Source organism: Alternaria ethzedia, assembly GCF_023757985.1.
Source record: "Alternaria ethzedia strain BMP 0044 chromosome Unknown scaffold_32, whole genome shotgun sequence".
Lineage (NCBI taxonomy): Eukaryota > Fungi > Ascomycota > Dothideomycetes > Pleosporales > Pleosporaceae > Alternaria > Alternaria ethzedia.
Window position 1 is genome coordinate 262,829 of NW_026056225.1, and position 15,924 is coordinate 278,752.

Here is a 15,924-nt window from a genome sequence, read left to right on the forward strand (position 1 = left end):
GAAACTATGGGGAGGCGCCCCGAAGTCCTATCACAACCCCACCCTTGCAGAAATGGAACGAATCAATACCCGCAAGTCCGGTAAAATGGTCGACATCAACACGCTTGCCACGGAAGCCTTGAAGCCCGAATCCACAGACGACATTCTTGTTCAGCATGGAAGTCTCCTCACAGAGCTATGCGCGCGGTGGGTACAGTCTGGCTCAAAGACCGACGCGAAAGTGGCGGCCTTTGGGCGATTACTACCACTTGCGCCTCACCTCGCGGAGCACGTGGAACGATTTCTGGCCCATACATCTGATTCTCCAATCATCGGATCGATATCATCGATCGAAATCATGAGCGCTACCAGTGATGTTGATCTTGTCGAAGTTCTTCTTGGAACATTCCGACTCGTCAGTTACGACTGCAAGAACTTCACTAACTATGTACGACCGCTTGCTTTGGAGCGCCTGTCTCAGCACACGAGTCGCGTTGTACGGTACCTGGCCATACGGACGCTTTGTTTATACGCGCATACGGCGGATTTTGCGACCCAAGAAATGATCAAGCGATTCCTTGGAGAGGAGGAGATCGAGGGGCCATGGGAAGGTCAGCACATCGACTACCGCTTTTTGTCGCTTTGGGAAGAGAAGAGGTGGAAACATCTACAGAGCAAGATTGGCCAGGAGATTTCCGGGATAGACACGTACGCGAACGCTTTATATCAGGACCTATCGCCGTATACAGTCAACGTCAATGGTGTTCTACTGCCTCGGTTGGACGGAAGCCCATCCCAAGAGAGGCCTGCCCAGCTCGTCTCGACAGCCACCACAGAGGAGAACCTAAAGAAGATCGCTCATGGACTTCTTGGGTCCAGCCCTATCCTACTCACGGGCCTCGCGGGCTCGGGCAAGACTCTTCTTACGCGTCATCTCGCATGGCAGCTCAACAAGCTCGACGGAATGGTTACCCTTCATTTGAACGAACAAAGTGACGCAAAGCTACTGATTGGAATGTACACTACCGGAGCTAAGCCGGGAACCTTTAGCTGGCGCGCAGGAGTACTCACTACCGCTGTTCGGGAAGGCCGGTGGATCTTCATCGAGGATCTCGATCGGGCGCCAAACGAGGTTATCAGCACGCTGCTACCCCTCATAGAACGCGGTGAACTACTCATACCCAGCAGAGGAGAGACCATACGAGCAGCGCGTGGGTTCCGCATCATCGCCACTATGCGAAGCACCCTTAACCCAAGAGGCCAGGAGATCATACCCCGTCAGAACATGATTGGCCATCGATTCTGGAAATCTGTCACAGTGCAGATGCCTCATCTAGAGGAGTTCCGTCAGGTGATACACGCAAAGTATCCTGCGTTGCAGAAGCATCTTTCCAGCATCATGGAGGTCTATGCACGGCTATTGGACCTGTACTCAGATCCCAAATTCTCATCCGAGAATGGTACATCACTTCGAGCCATGACACCACGAGACTTACTCAAGTGGTGCGACCGGATCGCGGTACTTCTTGGACAGGCTGCATCATTCAGCAACGCGCAAAAGGACGACATATTCATGGAGGCATTCGATTGCTTTGCGGGAAGTCTGCGTACCGAAGGCGCGCGTTCGAAGGTCATGGCCTGTGTGGCAGAAGAGTTACACATCGACCCTCAGCGCAGAGACCACTTGTTAAGGAACCGCGAAGTCAAGCTTCAGGTGCCTTCCAAGACTACATCATCCGGCACTATTCAGATTGGACGAGCGCGATTGTCTAAGCATAAGTCTTCTAAGAAATCGGGTTCAGCACGGCCATTTTCAACCAATGACTACACCCTACGCCTGCTTGAGAAGGTGGCCGTAGCAGTCGATCGTCAAGAACCGCTTCTTTTAGTGGGTGAGACGGGCACTGGAAAGACAACCTGCATCCAGTATCTGGCTGAGCAGCTTGGTCGCAAGCTCGTAGCCTTCAACTTGTCACAACAAAGCGAGAGCGGCGATCTGCTGGGTGGCTTCAAGCCTGTCAATGTACGCAGCCTTGTCATTCCACTCAAGGACGAATTTGATGAAATCTTCGATACCACCTTCTCACGAAAGAAGAACTTGCGATTCATCGAAATGCTCGGAAAACGTGTTGCGAAGGGCGATTGGAAGCGCGTTTGTTCACTGTGGCGCGAGGCTCTGAAGATGGTTGATGCAGCCAGGAAATCACACGAATCGCAAACGTCATCTCCGGATCCTGATGGTGGTCAGCCTAAAAAGAAGCGAAAGATGGACTCGCTACCTGCCAACTTCCCGACAGCAAGATGGGAGAAATTTGCAGCTGATCTGCACGACTTGGAGGCGCAGCTTGCTAGTGGCTCGGAAGCGTTTGCCTTTTCTTTCCTGGAAGGCAATATCGTCAAGGCAGTTAGGAATGGCGATTGGGTATTGCTTGATGAGATCAACTTGGCGTCTTCGGACACACTAGAGGCGCTTACTGATCTTTTGGGCGGCGGCCCAGATGGGAACCCATCGATACTCCTGACCGAGACTGGCAATGTCGAACGTGTGGTCGCACATCCCAATTTCAGAGTGTTCGCTGCGATGAATCCGGCCACCGATGTAGGCAAGAAGGACCTCCCACCGGGCATCCGATCGCGATTCACTGAGCTATACGTCGAGAGTCCAGACGGTGACGAAAAGAGCTTGCGCAACATCGTGGAGAAATATCTCGGCGGAGACGGAACAGATCCAGCAATCGTGCGCATAGCACGCGATGTCACTACTCTGTACCTTGAGATTCAAAAACTTGCGAAAGCGAACATGCTCGTCGATGGTGCAGATCAAAAAGCCCACTTCAGCCTGCGAACTTTGACACGGACGTTGTCATACGCCAGGGATATTGCGCCGCTCTGTACTCTCCGTCGGGCTCTGTATGAAGGGTTTCACATGAGTTTCTTGACTTTCCTAGGCAAGGCTTCAGAAGACCTGATCGCTCCGCTTATTACCAAGCATCTTTTCCCGCAAAAGACTTCCGTAAAGGCTGAGCTCGGAAAGCCACTTCAGCAACCATCAGATGGTCGAGGCTACGTCAGACAGGGCCATTACTGGCTCCGACAGGGTGTGCATGATGTGGAGGAGCAATCGCACTACATCATCACCCCCTTTGTTCAGCGCAACATGGACAACCTCATTCGAGCTGCTTCCACACGAAAGTACCCAGTGTTGATCCAAGGCCCTACCTCATCCGGTAAGACAAGTATGATTGAGTACCTAGCCAAGCGATCAGGGAACAAGTTCGTTCGCATCAACAACCATGAGCACACCGACTTGCAAGAGTACCTAGGGTCGTACATCTCCGGACTTGACGGAAAGCTCACATTCCAAGAGGGTATATTAGTACGAGCTCTACGTGAGGGCCACTGGATCGTTTTGGACGAACTCAATCTGGCGCCTACAGATGTTCTCGAAGCTTTGAATCGCCTGCTCGATGACAACCGAGAGCTACTCATTCCAGAAACACAAGAGGTCGTCCGGCCACACGAAGACTTCATGCTCTTCGCCACACAGAACCCGGCTGGTCTCTACGGAGGACGTAAGGTGCTTTCAAGAGCTTTCCGTAATCGTTTCCTGGAGCTACACTTCGACGACATACCGGTAGAAGAGTTGACGGAGATTCTACATCGCCGTACCATGATTCCGGAAACATGGTGCAAGCGGATTGTCAAGGTATATCGGGAGCTTTCCACACTTCGACAGGAGAACCGTATCTTTGAGCAGAAGAGTTTTGCGACACTACGAGACCTATTCAGATGGGCTCAGCGCAAAGCAGACACAATCCAAGACCTAGCCAACAACGGTTACATGCTTCTTGCTGAACGCGTGCGCAAAGAGGATGAGCGAGTCGCCGTCAAGAAGATTCTAGAGACCGTGATGAGCGAAAAGGGCCCGAGGGTGACGATAGACGAAGAGCGACTGTTCAGATCTGACAGCCTATCGAACATCGAAGGGCTTGGCAATGGTATGGCTATGGTCACCACTGATATCGTTTGGACCCGCGCCATGCGTCGCTTATCGGTTCTTGTTGCACATGCTATCCGAAACAATGAACCGGTTCTACTTATCGGAGAGACTGGTTGCGGAAAAACGACTGTCTGCCAATTACTCGCAGAGCAATTCAACAACCGACTCCACATCGTCAATGCTCACCAGAACACTGAAACTGGAGACTTGATTGGTGCGCAACGACCGATCAGAAACCGGGCCGCTATTGAGGAATCAGTAAGAGAGCAAGTGCTTGAAGCACTCCATGAGACTCTGGGCGAACGCCTTCAGGGTGACCCTGGCTCGCTGGGTTTCGAAGAGCTTATGACGCTTTACGACAACATCACTAATGACTCACCCAGTGCAATCACTGATGAGCTTCGCCAATCTATACAATTCAGTCGAGCTAAGGCAAGTGCCTTGTTTGAATGGGCGGATGGTAGCTTGGTGTACGCAATGAAGCAAGGCCACTATTTTCTTCTGGACGAGATCTCGCTAGCTGATGACTCAGTGCTTGAGCGCCTGAACAGCGTTCTCGAGCCTTCGCGTTCCCTTCTGCTGGCAGAGAAAGGTCCGGTGGACTCCATGATTACAGCTAGCGATGGGTTCCAGTTTCTTGCTACTATGAACCCAGGTGGAGACTACGGTAAGAAGGAGCTCTCGCCAGCCCTTCGAAACCGCTTCACAGAGATCTGGGTTCCAGCAATGTCCGACCTCGACGACATCCTCGAGATTGTGCGATCGAAGCTGAGACCAAGCTTGATTCAGTATGCTGAAGCTATTGTCTCGTTCTCACAATGGTTCAATGACAAGTACAACACCTCTGTTGCTTCTTCAATATCTGTCCGTGATACTTTAGCATGGGTGTCTTTCGTCAACGACTCGAAACACGGCGATCCTATATTTGGAGTTACCCACGGTGCGGCCATGGTTTTCATTGACACACTTGGTGCCAACCCGGCAGGTCTACTTGCTATTTCTGCATCCACTATCGATGATGAGAAGAGGACATGTCTACATCACCTGAGCAAGCTATTGGGTCAAGATGTCGCACCTATGTACTTCGCCGCCATTGACATCTCAAATACGGAGCATTCTTTCCGATTAGGCTCTTTCTCCATCCCCAAGTTCTCGTCGGTAGCCTCGCAGGCGTCCAACTTTGCGCTTGAAGCACCCACCACTCGCTCCAACGCGATGCGGATAGTTCGCGCACTACAACTTCCAAAACCAATCCTGTTGGAAGGAAACCCCGGTGTAGGTAAAACCACGCTAGTCACTGCCTTAGCCAGATCGATTGGCAAACCTTTGACACGTCTCAATCTATCTGAGCAGACAGATCTGATGGACTTATTCGGATCGGACGTGCCTGTCGAAGGGGGAGCCGCCGGTACATTCGCTTGGCGTGACGCTCCATTCCTCAAAGCAATGAAGAATGGCGATTGGGTACTCCTTGACGAGATGAACCTGGCCTCCCAGTCAGTACTTGAAGGCCTCAACGCGGTCCTTGATCACCGCGGCGAAGTTTACATATCTGAGTTGGACCAGACCTTTCACAAACATCAAGATTTTAGAGTCTTCGCAGCCCAGAATCCGCATCACCAGGGCGGTGGCCGTAAGGGTTTGCCAGCTTCCTTCGTCAACCGATTCACCGTCGTATATGCCGACATATTCCGCCCAGAAGACCTGACGCTCATCTGTAACAAGGTATTCCCTGGAATCGATCAGCAAGAAGTCGCAAAACTTATCCGATTCGTGGCAGACCTGGACGAGCAGGTTGTCAGCCGTCGCGCATTTGGTAATCTTGGCGCACCTTGGGAGTTTAATCTACGCGACACACTGCGCTGGCTGCAACTTCTCACTTCATCAGATTTCCCGGGTTCAGCGCGGGATTTCCTGGACACTATATTCACCCAGCGTTTCCGCACAGAGGGCGATCGCATTCGACTTCTCAAGCTGTTTGAGAACCAGTATGGGGTTCACGAACCTCGCATAAGTCTCTTTCACAGCTTGAGCGCTATGACAGTACAAGTTGGCCTCGGTCTATTACCGCGCGACACTTCAGTTGCACGTGCGGATGCCATGTCGACCCTTCGGACCTCGCGGCTGGGACCAATGGAAGCTCTTCTGGTCAGTGTGAAGCAGAATTGGCCGATAATCGTCGTGGGCCCACCCGGCTCTGGTAAGACTACTATGATCAGCCAGCTGGCAGGCTACGTCGGCGCAGACCTAATCACCTTCTCTATGAATGCTGATGTCGATGCTATGGACCTCGTTGGCGGATATGAACAGTTGGATCCGACAAGGGAGGTGCATCAATGTCTACACCAGGCGGAACAGCTCGTCCGAAGACATATTGCGACCAGCATGCAGCCCTTAGCCATCCATCTTCAGATGTTGGAACTACTTCAGGCTGGGTCTTTGGTACATGGCAACAGTAATGTCGAGCACTTCCTTGATTTGCTTTCGGGGCTGAGCCCCGAAGCAACGGAGCTGGCTCAAAAGCTGCAATCATCACTGCAAGCTTCAAGCCAACAAATCGACGGCGCGCGTTTCCAATGGGTCGACGGCATTCTCATTCGCTCGCTCGAAGAAGGGAACTGGCTTGTTCTTGATAATGCAAATCTATGCTCAAGCGCTGTTCTAGATCGACTCAACTCGCTACTCGAGCCTAACGGCTACCTTTCGATCAACGAACACTCTACAGACGATGGAGAAGCACGCATCGTACGCCCTCATCCAAATTTCCGAGTATTCATGACAATGGATTCCAAGTATGGCGAGCTGTCAAGAGCGATGCGAAACAGAGCCGTTGAGATATGTCTGTTGGAGGCTGGCGATGAAGCTTCTAAAGACGATCGACCGGTCGTGCAGTATCCACTTGATTCCGTCATGTATCGGTATCGCCAATTCCAAGAACAAGAAGAGAATTTGCCAACAACATTGGAGTACCGCTTCGAGCATCTGGGACTCCAAGATTCTAGTCTGTTGGCAAGTTTCACTAAGCAGGCCCGGCAAGGTCTCGTGTCAAGTTCTTTTGTCGAACTCAACGGAGCCAACGGCCATTCTACCACGCAACTATTATCCGCAGAGGCTCAAGGAAGTCTCGAGCACCGTATATCACAACATGCTCAATTCTTGCAAAGCACGTGGGCAACGCACATCTCAGCGGTTTACAAGCTGCTTGATGATGATGAGTCAATGAGACTTCGCCCTTATCATCCTCTAGGTAACGAGCTGTTTCTGAGCCGTACCGAAAGATCGAATGCAACGAGCATCTGGAGTGCGTCGATGTATGAGATCATGCTAGACCTTCACAAGATGCAACACGCTATCCAGGATCTTCCATCCGCTCGTTTTGAAAGACGCAAAGAAAAGCAAAGGTTGCCGGCGTTCCTCCATGCGTACTGGCAGGGTCTTGTCAAAGTTGTGGATGGCCTTTCGGCGACAGTTCAACAAACTCACCATCGTGACGTTGCTTTCCTGAAGCCATTGAGAACCTTATTCTGGGCTTTCCACGGACTCACCACGGCGTCCACGTTCGATCGCGCCACGTTCCAGACTTATCTTAAGATGTTAACATCCGCAACTCCTGCCATGACCGAAGAGTCGGGTTCTCTCTCACGAACCCTGAGTACTACACTCGCTAAGCAGATGATTGCATTTGGATCTGACGTTCAGTTAACCACTGGCCTGGGCATGGAACACATCTGGCGAGTATTCAAACCGTCTACACCGACAACTCATTCTCAGCTGGGCGCTGTTCTGGAGCTCGAAAGCTTAGCCGACCGGCTCGATGCGATCATGTGGCAGTCAACCTTGCACGTAGATGAGATGATACAATTACGCGAAAGGGTTGCAAGTTCCCTCACGCTCGTTCGAAAGAACCAAGTTGATGCCAAAGGACTCATCGCGGGTCTGAGTGCGGCCATCTATGACCTTGAGCAGACAATCGGGGAAGATAATATGCTCATTACTCCATACTTCGAAGACGAGTTTGAAGGGCTCTGTCAGTTCCTAGACATAACACGCCACGACATCGATACGAGCAGACAATCAGGTCTGACCTCAGCTGTTGTCGCCACGCGGGCACGGTCAGCCCTGTTCGCCAGGCGAGCGACGAAACTCATGAATCTTGCATTCGAGCGATCTGAGCATGGATCGAAACAGTTCACAAGACTGTATCGCCATCTTGGTTTGACGCGCAAATCAGCAAACGCTATGGTACTACAAGGCCGATTCCACACTGCCATATTCGCAAAGCTCCACGCTGTCGATGAAGTACAGCTAGCACAGCTCGACCGATTCGAAACGGAATTACAGGTTCTCTCCCAACAGCTGTCACTAGACGCTTGTCACATAACGCAGGGCCAGGTGACTGCGTTAGACATGATCTACAAGGACATCTACCACGAGATTATCGCATCGCACTCTAGTATGATTATGGGGTCGGCGATTGGAGGCTCAGTCGCAATATCTCCGGATGCGGACATCCCGAATTCCTATCGAGTGGCTCTAGAGGACGGGATCGCACACTGCAATCCATTGTCTGGTTCTCATATTGACGCTGCAGCGTGGACTCACTTAGGCCTTTTAGGCTTGCGGCTGTATGTCCCAAACTACCCGCACGATCCCGCGCTACGGCCTATGATCGAACGCGATATGTTCAACGCAGAGAAGAGTTCTCTTTCGCATGCCCTCAGCACTTTGAGACAGTTTCAAATCGATTTCACTGGAGAAGCGACAAGTTTCCGCATCCGTCGGATCGAAGAGGCGGTCAATGCTATGGGTCAAGAGCCGCCTGTCCCGGCTATCGTCCGCCCCGTTATCTCCGAGCTCGACGATCTACAGGGCGAATTCACAAATCTACTGAGTACTACACAGCCTCTCTTGAACGGAACAATGTCCGTCCACGAAGCTGCTCGTGATCTCACCTTGCAGCAAAACATCCTTCGCATCACACAAAGACTCACCGAAGGATATCGGGAATACGACGACATCACAGACATAGCAGTAGGCTTCCTCTCTTGCCTACAAATTGGCCTCACTATAGGCCGGAGAGAAGAAGAGAAGAGGGTCGAAAGCAGTGTCAGCAGAAGTTTAGCATACATGTCATCGAGAACGCCATTCTTCGGGCGGACTCAGCCAATGGAGAAGGCAGAATTGACATTGCAGTCCATGCACGAGAGCTTACGGCAGCGCGAACACGCTATCGATATAAGGTGGCATACCCTTTACTCTTTGCTCACACTCATAAAAACCGATCCCGCGGCCATGACGACATCACCAGCTAGAGCCCTGATTCATGACTTGTTTGCTAGCTTCTACGTCGACTGGAAGACTAAGCTACTCCAAGACCAAGAGAAAGAGGCCCAAAACTCCAGCTTGTATACGTACCGTGGGCTGGACGACGACGCAGACGAAGAGGACCCAACTTTGTTTCCGGACTATGACGAAGATCAGGGAGAAGTAGTCAGTTCAGCTCGACTATCATCTAACTCACGGGATCATGCGGTCCGACTCGCCAACATTCATGCCGAACTCTTTGGCGGAGACCGGGATGCCTCAGATTCTATCAAATCATTGTTAGAGTGGTGTGCGACTGAAGTGAACCGCATATCGGGTGGTAAGGGCTTCAATAGCAAACACGAAGATGCTTTGCCAACCATATACCTGGTGCTTGAGAAGAAGGTCAACGCACTGTCGACTATTGGCACAGCGAGAACCTATAACTTCTACTTTGACCCTAATCTGTCAGAGGCCAAGCGTCTCATCACGCTCATCCATCGTATCCAGACGCGCTACCGCCAGATTCGTAATATCTGGCCAGAACATGCCACTCTCTCGGAGGTTCTGCGCACATGCGACGAAACACTCGAGTTTCGACATGTTGATCCTGTGGCCAAGTTCATCACGAAGGCTGAGAAACTTTATGCATATATGCACGAATGGCAGAGAGTTGCCAGCAAAGAGTATAGCACGGCCAACCTTTACGATGATCTCACCAATCTCCTCGTCAGCTGGAGAGAGCTTGAGCTCACCACTTGGGCACGACTCTTCGACATGGAAAAGGAGAAGTATCGCGACGACGCGAAGAGTTGGTTCTTCGTGGCATATGAGACCATCATTGCCGCATCAGAGTGCAGCGAAGATGAGAAGAGTCTACGTACACACGTCAAGAATCTGCTCAAAACGCTGGAGGGATTCTTTGAGTCGACAACGCTTGGACATTTCGAGCAGCGCATAAAGCTTCTAAGACAGCTTTGCCAACATACAAGCATGCGCATGCAAGACCTTGGCACTTTCAAGATTGTACACGATGCACTCGACAATTTCCTCGCCTACTATTCGCGCCTTGAGAAGCCCGTGTATGACGCTCTTACCAAGGGTCGTCAAACTCTAGAGAAGCAGATGACCGATGTAATCAAGCTTGCAAGCTGGAAAGACACCAACATTGAGGTCCTAAAGCAGAGTGCAAAAGCCAATCATCGCAAGTTGACTAAATTAGTCCGCAGATTTAGGGCACTGCTCAGTCGGCCTGTGTCTGGGATTATGGGCGCTGGCTTCCCTGATGGAGATCACCTGCTACAAGACGTCTCTTTGGAGACTGCTAGTACTGCTGCCAGCTACGAAGGACTCCAGCTTTGTGCAACGAGCATTCCAGGCTGGGATGAGAGGCCTGCTCGCTTCAAGAATCTTGCTATCACAGTCTCGATGATGCGCGATCTCACAACACCAAAGCCCGATACTGTCGACGGTACATCGTACATCACCGAGTTCATTGCTGAGATCTCAAGCTCTATACTTGAGTTGCAAAAGGCGACACCCACGACGCTCACGGAAGAGAACAAAACTTCCGTACAACACCTCAAGACCCAGAAGCGCAAGCTCTACGCCGATACGATGAAGGAGCTGCGGCGGATGGGTATTAACTCGAATCTAAGCGTGGACACGCTAGCAAAGCAAGATGAGCTTTCGACAATACTCTCTACTATTCCATTGGTCAAGGGAGGTAACATGACCGGACGTTCCGCTGAATACTACCTCCATAAAGCACTCAACCTCATGCCTCAGGTTCGCGCGGTTACCAGAGAACATTCTGGTGACCTGACTCCAAACGACGTAGCAAGAAGCATTGGCTACTTAGAGGGCCTGCTAAATGCCTGTATCCGACAGCGCAGTGTGCTGAGCAAGGCTACGCTCAGTCTTGAACAGATCAAAGCACCTGTGTCACTCGTTGATAGCATCTGCCAGTTGGCGCCCGGTCAAGCTACATTAGTTTCCGACCATGTGGATGTCTCAGGCTTTGTACAGCCGCAACTTCGGTGGCTTGCTGCTATGATCAAGACCGCCGCCGATGTGGTGACTGCTCAGGCTAGGCTCGGGAGGACAAGTGAGCTCGATACGTTGATTCATGAAATGCGCAGTTGGACCAGTACTGCTACAAACCTTGCCGATGCATACGACCAGTCGCCGAAGCTCCCATTCAAAGTCCAGTCCATCGATCGTCAAGAAGCCAACAACACCGTCAAAACCTTCTTGTCCGATCTTCAGCGGGCGTTCAACGCCTCCGTCAACAACAACGACATGGCAAAGACAGTGCTTCTGCACCTTGAACCATTCATTTTCTCGTATCCCGCTGCCGATCCTGTCAGATCTCTAATCGATATTCGCATAACAGTTGAGTCTTATGCTCAAGACGTACTCGCTTCTCTGGATCTTGTCCTTGGTTCAATGCAAGATGTGGAGGCCGCCATGGCAGACATACCGACCTCGACCGACGATACGTCCTGGCTCCTCAAGGAGGAACAAGCACTCGCCGCTGCGCTTGTCGGCTTGCATTCTCCTCAAATCAGCGAAGCCCTACAAACGCTCCTCGAAAGGATGCATTACCTACACGAAGATGCCAATCTGCAAGTCATCGTCGCTTTGTTTGCATGCGTAAAGCCAATCTTACATCAGTATGTGGCGACGCACAAGTACATTGTTAATCGCTTTGATGCGCTTCATGCAACGACTGCGAATTTACTGCATCGTCTGTCGAAGTCATTCATCCAGATTGGCACGGAAGGTTTCTGTCAACCTCCCGAGAAATCTAACGATCCCCAGAAGGGCAAGGACGATAAGCTTGAATCTGGAACTGGCCTCGGCGAAGGTGAAGGTGCCGAAGACATCTCCAAAGATATTGAAGACGATGAAGACCTCGAGGATCTGGCACAGGAGCAGAAGGGTGAACGTGAGGGCAGTATTGAAGAACAAGAAGATGCTGTCGATATGGGCGAGCAAGAGATGGAAGGTGAGACGGAAGAGATGGGAGAGAAAGAAGATAAGGGCGAGGAGTCTGGCGAGGAAGGAGATGATGATGCACAAAGTGAGGTTGGCAGTGTCGACGACCTCGGCCCGAGTGCTGTTGACGAGAAGATGTGGGACGATGGTGGCAAGGAAGACGACGCGAAGGACAAAGAAGGCAATGAAGATGTGGGAACTGAAGATCAAGACGAGCAAGTTGCTTCCGAGCAAAAGGAAAAGGAAAAGAGTGGCGAGGACGAAAAGAAAGACGAGAAAGACGAGAAGGACGATAATCAGGAGGGCGAGGAAGACGAGGAAATGGAGACGGAAGGCGAGGAGCAGGATGAGAACGTTGGCGTTGGCGAGAAAGAGCAGATGGATCCGCATGCGAAAGAGGAAGAGACACTGGAACTGCCAGAAGACTTGAACATGGACGGTCAAGATGACGAAGGCAAGGAAGATGATGATCTTGGTGACATGGACATGGGAGATGATCTGCCAGAAGAAGACATGCAGCCAGAAGTCGATCCAGCACTGCCAGATACCATGGACGAAGATGTCGGCCCAGAGCAGGAAGACGAAGAGGAAAAAGAAACAGCCGGTCATGTTGGAAATGAGGAACAGCCAGAAGAAGGACAAGAAGACGAGGGTGATGAGCCGATGGACGATGACGATGCTGTTCCTCTTCCAGATGAAAACATGCCGGACGATGAGGCTCGCGAGCAGAAAGACACCGATCATGCTGATCCTAATGCCGAAGCCGGCGCGGGTACAGAAGCCAATGAAGAAGCTCACACGAACAAGAATGATCAAACATCTGCCAGTGCTGCAAACCAAGACGAAGGCCAGGAAGGCGAATCAGCTGAACAGCAACAAGCACCGACAACTGAGGACGGTCAACTTGGGCAAAATGCGGCGCCAGATGCTGGAGGACAGGGAGACCAACCTGAGGAATCTCGTGAGGCGCAGTCTTTCAAGAAACTGGGCGATGTGCTCGAGAAGTGGTACAACCAGCAGAAGCAGATTCAAGACGCCAAAGAAATGGATGAGACTCAAGCTCAGCAAATCGATAAAGAGATCGACATGGCTGATGCGGACTTTGAGCACGTTGGTGACGAAGAACAGCGAGCCGATACGCAAGCATTGGGCACCGCAACTGAGGATCAAGCGAAGACGTTGGATCACGATATGGCTCTGCCAATGAATGAAGAGGAGGACAAGCTGCCATCCCGCCCCGATGACAAAGACGAAGAGAGGACTGGTGCCGATGAAGATCTTGATATGGAGGAGCCTGAGCAGCAACAAGACCAAGACCAAGAAGCTCAGCAGCCGCAGTCGAATGCGATGGAAGGCCAGCCTCAGGCTTTCGTCGGCGAACCACGACCTTTTTCCGATCAAGAAGATGAAGACATGGCCGATGCTGTATCGCTCAAAGATGATGTCTCGTCTACGACGTCGTCTGCTGATAACATCGAAGCCCAGCTCTCGCTCACGCACCTCGATCCAAATACCATAGATCCCACTTCTGCACGCGCCCTCTGGCTTGCGCACGAAGCTTCGACAAATTCGCTCTCTCAACAGCTGACCGAGCATCTCCGCCTTATCCTTGCACCCACTCTCGCTACAAAGCTTCGCGGAGACTTCCGCACAGGAAAGCGACTCAACCTCAAGCGCATTATTCCCTACATCGCATCAGGTTATAAACGCGACAAGATTTGGCTGCGACGTAGCATGCCAAGCAAGAGAAGCTACCAGGTCATGATCGCATTGGACAACAGTGGCAGTATGGCCGACAGCGGAGCCAGCGGACTCGCACTCAAGACCCTTACGCTTGTTACTCGCTCGCTTTCGATGCTAGAAGTTGGCGAGGTTAGCGTCGTAGGCTTTGGCGACGAAGTCAATGTTGCGCATGACTTTGACAAGCCCTTCACTTCCGAAGCCGGTGTACGTGTCTTTGAGCAATTTGGCTTTGACGCCAAAAAGACCAACGTTCGTGGTCTGGTCGACAAGAGCTTGGAGCTATTCAAGGATGCGCGACAGAACGGATCGAGTTCAGCGGGTGAAGATCTCTGGCAATTAATGCTCATTGTCAGTGATGGTCTCTGCGACGATCATGCGGAAATCCAACGTCTCGTTCGCAAAGCGCAAGAAGAGCGTGTGATGATCGTCTTCATCATCATCGATAGCTCTGGTACCGCTCCGTCGGTATCAACACCTGTGCCATCTGACAACCTTGGTGCTCAGCCACCTGTGCCAGTGAAGGATCAAGCCAAGACTTCTATCCTGGATTTACAGTCTGCTGTGTTCACGCCTGAGGGCAAAATTGTGAGATACAAGTACATGGAGCAGTTCCCGTTCAGGTACTATCTCGTTGTGAGGGATGTGAGGGAGTTACCGGGCGTATTGGCTGGGGCACTGAGGCAGTGGTTCGGTGAAGTTGCGGGGAGTGCTTAAATAGGTACTTACATCCTATGTATGTGTATTTGCACTTGTGGGTGGTCGGTTTAATCTGGCTGCATTTGCAGTCAAGGAAATGGCGTTTTAATTAGGGAACGGTAGTTAGCAGTTCAAAAGTTTTGTCCACTCAATGTTTGAAGTGCTCTTAAGTCTCTTTCTTAGTAGTTTGAATTCACATTCGCTCATTAGCTGTATTGTATGCAAGGTTGGGATGATCCAACCAACAGCCACTCATTACAACTAGCTACAAAGTGCACATGGAAAAACATGCCAAGAAATTCTTGATTGCGAGAGGTAAGAGACGGAGTCATCCGCTCGATGTCTTGCTCGAGTGGGGTGAAACAGGGTGGGATGACAGGCAATTCTCACCGCCGAGTGGACGCCTTAAGGATTGATTAGCATGTACTCAAGCCTTCTCACAGTCTCGTAACCTCGCAAAGAGTCATGCCGAAGCTGAGGATCGACAAGCAATGCTGGTCATGTTTGCTTCAATACTTGGAAATTATGTCAAGGCCGCTTGTCGTCAGAGTGAAGTGCCTACCTCAAGGACACCCATTGGTCAAGAACCACGTTATTTCCGGACGAGATAATCTTTTCATCTACGCATTTTTTATTGATTTTGAGCACCACAGAACGAACTGCTTGACTTCTCCACTACTTCTTTAGCATCTCATGCTCCTTGCCCACTAGACAGTGTCTAGCACTGACTAATCTCATTCTTCCAGGGCTCCTCTGACTTCTTTTCCTTTATGATGGGCTGTAACCTAGCGCTAGCCCAAACATCATCTGTTGACTCATCGTTCGTGTTAGGGTCCTTCGTCTTCTTATTGTGTCCATGCATCATCACATTGTCAAGCCAAACTTCCATGTTCGCTTGCTTCTGAAATGGGCCATGAACCTTGGCGTTATCGTTTCGCAAAGTATGTTGTAGGAGTGGAATACCGGCTGCTTGCTTCGTTGCAACGCCCGCGAACGCGTTCCGCTCTAGTGTAGACATTACCTTGTAGATGCTGCGTAGATAGCCACGTTGATGTAACGACCAGAAAGCAAATCAATGCACGTAGAATCTAGTCGTATGACCACCAATCTGGCATGAAATCTGCTCACCGCGCATAGTAAAGATGCTCCAAAATTGAGAAGTTCAGGGCGTAATCATCCACGAGCGTGAATCTATCGTCTTC

The 15,924-nt window shown here is 51.1% G+C and overlaps 1 protein-coding gene across 1 annotated transcript; it reads left to right on the forward strand.

The window, feature by feature from the left end:
- Nucleotides 1-52: 52 nt before the first annotated feature.
- J4E87_009177 (uncharacterized protein) lies at nucleotides 53-14,740 on the forward strand (the record flags this gene model as incomplete). The annotated part of the gene is made up of 1 exon (XM_049380756.1): nucleotides 53-14,740. The coding sequence occupies one exon, from the start codon at nucleotides 53-55 to the stop codon at nucleotides 14,738-14,740; it is 14,688 nt and encodes a 4,895-aa protein (XP_049229600.1).
- Between the last annotated feature and the right edge of the window lie 1,184 nt (nucleotides 14,741-15,924).